Source organism: Calidris pugnax, unplaced genomic scaffold (genome assembly GCF_001431845.1).
Source record: "Calidris pugnax isolate Ruff unplaced genomic scaffold, ASM143184v1 scaffold133, whole genome shotgun sequence".
In the NCBI taxonomy this organism is placed as follows: domain Eukaryota; kingdom Metazoa; phylum Chordata; class Aves; order Charadriiformes; family Scolopacidae; genus Calidris; species Calidris pugnax.
The window spans coordinates 1,984,812-1,992,380 of record NW_015090977.1 but is presented as its reverse complement, the minus strand read 5'-3'; the positions used below and the strand labels follow the sequence as shown (position 1 = coordinate 1,992,380).

The 7,569-nt window shown below is 56.6% G+C and overlaps 1 protein-coding gene across 1 annotated transcript in view; it reads right to left on the bottom strand.

The window, feature by feature from the left end:
* Positions 1–865: 865 nt before the first annotated feature.
* The window catches only part of SSH2 (slingshot protein phosphatase 2), a 59,169-nt gene continuing 52,465 nt past the window's right edge, over positions 866–7,569 (bottom strand). Inside the window, exon 14 of the mRNA XM_014953259.1 lies at positions 866–7,141. Coding sequence (XP_014808745.1) covers positions 5,174–7,141 — 1,968 coding nt within the window. The 3' untranslated portion in view covers positions 866–5,173. The remainder of the gene's footprint in view (positions 7,142–7,569) is intronic.

Here is a 7,569-nt window from a genome sequence, read left to right as displayed (position 1 = left end):
AGGGAGGGGGCTGCAGAGGCACCCCCTGCCTGCCCCGTCCCACCACGGTCATGGCTTTGGAGCTCAGGGATGGCACAAGTCCCATGTCCCTTGTCCCCAACTCCAAGCCACATCCCTAGCAAAGAGAGAAAAGGACCTAGGAACCCTTTTCCCAGCTGCTGCTGGAAGGAGTTGGAGGGACAGGGCACCCCAGGGACACTGCCACCCCCTGCCCCACACCCTGGTGCCCACTCAGCCCTGAAGCTTCATGCAGGGACGGTGGGGCTGAGTTCCAGGGGATTTAGCAGTCTCTGTGCCCCCCTTTGCCCACAGCCTTACTGCTCCCCAGGGGCACACAGGCCAGAGGGAGCTTGGGGAGACCTTCGTGCCACACTCGCTTGCCACGACAGGGGACACAATGGAGGAGATGGGCCATCGCCCAACAGAGATCTACTTGCACTGCGGTTGCTTGATGCTTGGATTGGGCTCAGCTCCTGGGTGGGCCATGGTGGGTCTGGCTAAAACCTCGCATCCTCCTTGAAGCTTAAGCCCCAGGACCTTCCCTACAGCCAGCCGTGCAGTAAGGGTACCCACAGCATCCCGAATTTGACACACACAACCCCTGGCATCTTCCCCGTGACCACAACAGGAGCTGGGAGAGCATCTCCTTGGGTGCAGAGCATCTCCTTGGGTGCAGAGCATCTCCTTGGGTGCAGAGCTCCTCAGCCCCTGCACAGGAGGTCAACTGGGACAGGATGGATCCATCTACGCTTCTGGCAGGAGACACGAGTGAACCACCCCACTCTAGCTCCCCAGTACCCCCCTGCTGCCCGGATCGCTCATGGCCCCCAGCCCCGACCCCAAAACAGGAGGCAGCACGTCCGTATCATCTTCAAAATAAAACTTTATTCATCCGGTAACAAGAACATTGAATCTGCACATCAGTGCACAAGTTCACATTTAAAAACAGCTGAGCACATCGGTCATAAAGTCTTTAGGGGAGGAAAGGGGGCGATCCCAGCCACCAAGGAAGATGCAGGAGGGGCAGACAGAAGCTCTCCCCTGCCCGGTTTGTGACTCCACCACCAGCCGTCCCCGGGGTGACAGTCCCTACCAACCAGCACACGGCCATCACATCTCCATAAGGAAAAAGAAAAGGCACTGGCACCTTCTTCCGTGCCAACAGAGATGTCTGCAGTGCGGGCGGGCTGGCAGCACTGCCACAGGGCAACCGAGAGCCCTCTGCCCAGCCCGGACCCCTCCAGCGCCTGCCTCTGCCCCACACCACCGAGGGCTCGGGTCGGGGGGGTTCCCCTGGGAGAAGTGTGGGGGTTTGCATGGAGCTAGGACCAGGTTAAGGCAGGACACACCAGGAGGGGAGCAGGGACCTGCGGTGGGTACTGGGAAGGCTGCAGGGGGTCTCGGAGCCCACGGGCAGATGCAGTGCCCCGGTGCCCATGCCCATTCCCAGTGGGTCGCTCCTCCCAGGAGGTCCCCAGCAGCAGCCAGAGCTGGGGTGGGACACCTTCCACCAGGCCTTTGCTGGCAGAGGGGCACGGAGCTAATCCCTGCCCCATTTCACATCCACGTGAAGCGGCGTCACCTCCTGACCCTCCTGCCACCCCCCTTGGGACCGTGCCCCCCCGGGGGGAAAAGGCCGACAGGGGAGAGATTTGTACATGTCACAACTTCTCAAGCAGACCGGACGCACACGCACACACGCACACACACACACACCATCGAGTGCAACAGAACGCAGTGTAAAAACCAGTTTCACGCACACGCTATCCGTTTGTGCAAGGCTCACACGTTACAGTACAGCCCGAGGGGGTGGGGGGGAGGGCAAGGGGGGAGGCGATGGCTGAGATATTGTACAGGAGTCAATGTAAACAATAAAGCGTCCTCCACGAGGGCTTTGCAAGAGACCAAAAGAACAGTTGCTTTGTACAAAAAATGCCCTTAAAACAACACGTTTCTCCTAAAACCCCTCTGCCAAGCGAGGCTTGTCGGCTGCTGAGCAGCCTGGGGGTGCTGCTCCCACCCCAGCAGGTCACATGAAGCTCTCGGGGGGCACCCACCAGAACCAGGAGCGAGCCACCACCCACCCATGAGCCACCAGCATGGAGAAGGGACAACCATCTCCAGGCAGAGAGCTCTGATGCCAGGGGCTTGGTGCCTTCATTGCCCAGACACTGGCCAAAGAGGAGCCAGGGCTCCCCGAGAGCCACATGCCACACGTCCCTCCAGCCCGTTCCCCTTCCTACCATCCAGGTCAGAGCCTCCAGACCTCCAGGCCTTCATAACTCTGCAAGAGAACCACCCTCCTTGTCTCCCTCCGCCTGTCCACAGGCTTCCCAGAGAAAAAACAGAGTTGTGCTGGGCTAGGGGACAAGGGGACAACAAAGCACCTCCCTGCGAGGGCCCTTGTCCCTTCGCTGCTCTCCCCAGCTGGAGCACCCAGCCAGCAGCAGAGTATTGGAAGGAAGCAGCGTTTCTAGTCTGCGTGGAAGAACCTTCCTATAGAGCATTTCTCCTGAGATCAAGCTGGGCAAAGAAACCAAATCCTCTTTCCTCCTCCTCCTCCCTTCTCAAGGGAACAAATTATACACAGGGCTTTCCCCTCCCAAGCAGATCCTTGTCACCAGGACACGTTACCAGCCAAGCATGCTCCCTCCAACGCAGGGCAGGCTTGGTGGCACCCCGTCGCCAGGCAGATATGTCCTTGAGTCAGGAATAATGGTGGGCAGCAGGCTCTGGTGAGGTTTGCGGGGGAGGCAAGGACTGAAATTGTCCTTCACAAGATGACATGAGCCACTTGGCCTTTCCAGACTCTCTCTGCCCAGCTCCCAAGCCAGCTGGAGCTGACTGGGAGAAGCCACATGTCTCTCAGCGTCCCAAAGAAGTATCTGGCCTCCCGGGCCAGGCACTTGGGTGACTTCTGGCGACCGAAATGGCCTGGGATGACGTGCCATTTGTCCCAGGACAGGACTCTGTTGGGCTACTTTGGGCTGTGCTCCAGCCTGTGGCTAGCACAGGTGACAACCCCCCCAGCAGAGCTGAAGCTCCTGGGGAGGGATGAAGCACACGTTCCTTCTGGAGAAGGACAGACACGCTCACGGCCCCGTGCCCGGGCTGCAGGGCAGGAGGATCCCTGGGAGCTACAGGAGGGCAGCAAGGTGGGACTAACCTTGCAAACTGCTAAGATATCACCTGCTGATGGTCGTGGGCAAGCTGGGGGGCTACAGACACCCCGACCCCAGGGCAGACACGCTGCTTCCCAAATACTCCATAGCACTCTAGTGCTGTGTGCTCCTCTCCAGCTCAAGATGAGCTTGTCCCGTTGGAAGCTGCAAAGCTCTGCAGCATCAGGGCTGCTTTCTAGGCACGGCCTCGTCTGCTGCTCCTCCCACACCGCGTCCTCTTCCATGCTGGGCTTTCAGCAGCTGGAGCCATTCTGCATCTTCTCTCTGCTTCGCTCCTCCCCGGAGGGCAGGTCTGGGCCAGAGCCCAAAACACCAGCTCAGACACGCTGCTTCTGCCACAGACCTGCCACGGGGCTGCAGACAGAACCCAGAGCCTCTCTCTCTGCCCCCACAGCACACGTACAACTTGCTGATACACAGGCCTGGAAATAAGGAGCTTGGATCGAGCCCGAGAACCGTAAAATAATTCACTAAAATTTGGAGCAGACCCTTCAAAAGGCAGGTTCTCCAGGGAAGCGAGAACCTGCAGAATGGCTCGGAGCGGCTGGTGGCTTTCCGTGTCCCACTGGCACTTCTGAAACCCAGCTTCAAGAGGGAGGGAGATGGGCAGACACACAGTCGTCCTCCCGCAGTGGGGTAATGGGGGTTGACACAGGACCAGAGGAGAAGGGACACGTTTGGCAAAGGCTGGCATCCAGGCTGACTTTTGGAAAGGGAAGACAGCTGACAACGTCAAACCCACTCTCATTTCTGTGCAGATCACAACGAACAGCATTGAGTTGGAGTAAGGTGGTTTTGTTTTCCAGTTTACAGAATGCAGTCTTGCCCTTTTTTTAAAAAAAAAAAACCGAAACAAAACAAAAAACAAAAAAAAAAAAAAAAAAAAAAGAAAAAACTTCCAGAAAAGATCTTCCCTCCAGGTCGAGTGTTAGGAGTGAGAGCAGAGAGGACAAAGCTTTGCATTCGGTAGGGGCAATGTCGTGTAACAATGACAAGAGCCTCCAGGTTGGGGAGAGACCAGAAGTGCCTGCGAGCGTTGGGGTGGGGGGAGAGGGAAACCCAGGCAGCACGAGACACCAACAGCTTTCGGGCTGGGGTGGGGGGAGGCAGCAGGAGGGCAGAGGACAGATGATATGGCCATGAACTTGGAAGGCCCACAGCAGTATTCAAGTAATGGGAGGGTTAAAACCCTAAACGAGGCGTTTGTTTTAAAAGAACACTATGGTTTTGGGTGGGGGGGGTCTCCTCCTCTCACCCGCTGGGCCAGGGCAGCCGAGGAGAGGCAAGGTTGGCCCAGTAGAAGAGCTCTGGCTCCACCTCACCCCAAATGGGGGGCTCTGTGTGACCCACACCGGGAGGTGAGATCTCATCTCAGTGCCAGGCCAAGGGTTTTCCGAGCCCATCCCTCAGGAGGATTCACCCCATGTGCTCCTTTTGGGGATGGACCAACCAAACCGAGCCCAGGGGGTCTGTCCTGAAGCAGCTTTGCAAGGGATCTGCCAGCATCATGGAGTTCCAGTTTGCAGACATAAAAGAAAGGCCAAAGAAAGGGACCTTGGCACAGCCTTCACATTTATGGGGGGCTCTCACCCCAACAACTGCCCAGCACCATTTCGAGGCATGGGGAAAATTCAAGTTAGGAACTAAGATCTGGTTCTAAGCAAAACTCCACCTTGCCAAAGCAAGCCAGCATCAATTTTTCGCATGATAAAGGTGTTCTTTTAAAACAAACTAACAAAAAAAAAAAAAAAAAAAAAAAAAAGAGAACATTTGAGGTTATCTGAGTTAAAAAACGTAAAAAAACCCAAACAGTCCTGCAGTCAGAGTCACACACAGAAGAACCAACCCACACCTACATGCGCCAGGAACAGTAAAATGACAATATATATAAAATTAACCAATAAAGTGCATGTTCCTTATATTACACCTGCCCCTTGCGTGAACGCAACGCCACGGGTTCTCGGTAAGAAATCACAGCCCAGGGCTCAGGATCACATAGTATTGTAGAGGGGATTGGTTGTCCGCTTTTTATCATTGGTCTTTTTGAGCCTCCTCAGAGGGTGAGTTCTCCCGTGCTGCTGCCGGGGTGTGACAGCCAGACCTTGAGCTGGAGACAAGGAGTCCAGGAGCTGCACCTGGAGCAGCGGAGGACCCTCCTCGGAGCTAGTCCACCTGGGATCCGCGCTGGAAAACAAACTCTGCTGGCTGGAGCCGCACTCTTTGGCGTATTGAGCGAGCGGCCTCTCCACCGGCTTGCTCTGGGCAATGCACTCGGCTGTTCTGAGCTGTTCCACAAAATGCCTGGTGGGCTCCGGGGAGGAAAGGTGATGTTTTCCACAAGTGCTTTCCGAACCCTTCTCCGACCTCCCTCCGCGAAAGCCTTGACCGAGGGCGACGCAGGTGAGAAGCACCGGGTTGGCATCGGAAGAGGCCGACTCCCTCACGGATAAGTCGTCCTTGGAGAGGTCCAGGCAGTCCAGTTTGGCCAAGGAGGCCGAGCGTTTCATGTGGGAAGGTGTGGTGAGCCCCGCGTGCCGGATCCGAGCCTCTATTTCCTTCGCTCGCTGCTTGACCAACCCCGGGCTGTTGCTGCGCTCCTCCACGCTGTGGCTGCTGGAGCTGTGGGGGAGGCTGTAACACACAAAGGAGATGTCCAGGAGGTCCATGCTTTCCACATGTTGGCTGGTGAAGTCCTCACCACTCAGCTGCCTCGAGGTGCAGAGGGGCTGGGGTCTGTCCCTGAATGGGAGAGTGGCATCTCCCTTGATGCCACCCGGCGTGACCGGCTCGTCGTCTGTACCCGTGCTCTGCTCGGTGACACCTTCCAGGTGAATGACGTAGGGGGGAGAAGAACGATCGAGGCTGGCTGAAGGTGTAGAGGTCACCTGTGGAGAGGGGGAAGCAGCACCGAGGTGAAGAGATAACCCACCACCTTCCTGGCTGCCCCCAGTGAAGGTGTCCTGCTTGCGTACCGCGTGCTCCGGCAGCGAGAGACCGACCAGCGTGGGGGCTCTGGGACAGGCTGGTGCCTTCTCCGAGCACAAGGAAGGGTTCAAGTTTTCATCTAAAGAGGGGATGGCTGTGGCCAGCCCGCCCTGCTCACAGCTTGCATCGGGGCGCTCCGCAGCCTTGACCATGGGAGTGTATTCGATGATTTCAATTCTCTTTGGGAGGAGAGAGGGCAGGGATGGCTCCTCCGTCCCATCAAAAGAGACCACTGTCCTGCGTTCCTGTGCCGGTCCCTCCTGCCCCGGGCTGGGCTCTGCAGGCAGGGACTCCAGCGCTGGTGGGACCGTGGGTGCAGGAAGGTGTTTGCCCACAGGCAGCTCTGCCCCAGGAGGCAGCAGCAGCTCCTCAGCACCTGGACCTTGTGCCTTGTCACCCTCCAGAGCCAGCTCCAGGGGTGGCTCCTCGCTCTTCCCCCGCGGCAGGAGCTCAGTGGCGGGAGAGTCATTCCTGGAGTTCTTGCGGGTGGGTAAGACGCAGACCGGGGAGACGTGTTGGTGCTCCTGCTCCTGCCTCAAGCGCTCCTCGAACTCCAGGGTGGCTCGTCGGACAGAGCCAGGACACCACTTGGGTTCAGGGTTGATGGAACCACGAGGCTCTTGCTGCTCCACCCCAGGGATGCTTTCCTCTGGGTCTGATTTACCAGAAGATGGCTGCAGGGAGGGGGCAGCTTCTTGCTCAGCTTGCAGAGGGTCCTTTTCCTTTTCCTGGTGTCCAGCAGAGGCTCCTTCGCTCTGTTCCACCTTTTCCAATGCCCAAATGGCCTCCACTGGCAGGTCATGCACCGTGTTCCTCTTTGGTGTCTGGGTGAGGTTGGCTGAACCCTCTTTCTGCTGGGCAGGTCCTGCTGCTTGGTTGATTGACTCTATCTCCGTGATAATTTCCTTCACAGAAATGGCATTTTCCGAGTGGGATCTCGTCAGATGGCCCGTGCCGGGCATCTCGGGGACCTCCTGCAACAAAGAGGAGAATGACAAAGTGGATCAGGTGTGCTGTCACAGAGCAAATGGCAGTGGGTTAAAGGAAATGGGGGTGCACATCCCCAGAGGAACAAAAAGCGCTCGTGCCAGTGTCTGGGGATGGATTACAAGGGCCGTGATCACTAATGTAGAACCACTATTGTCTCTGAGACATATTCCAGGCTGGATTTTCACCTAGACTGAGATTTAAGAACTTTTATTTAATTGCCACAAATTCCAAGGGAAATTTAGCCGCCTTTTTTTTTTTTTTTTAAATAATAAAATTTCAATTATTATTTATTGAATTCCAGCACCTAGTAAGAGGCCAGGACAGAGAGCTGGTTAGTGAAGACAAACCATCACCCATTCAATAACCCTTTTCATATCTTCTCCCAGTTCTTGCCTCTCGCTTCACAGGGGTA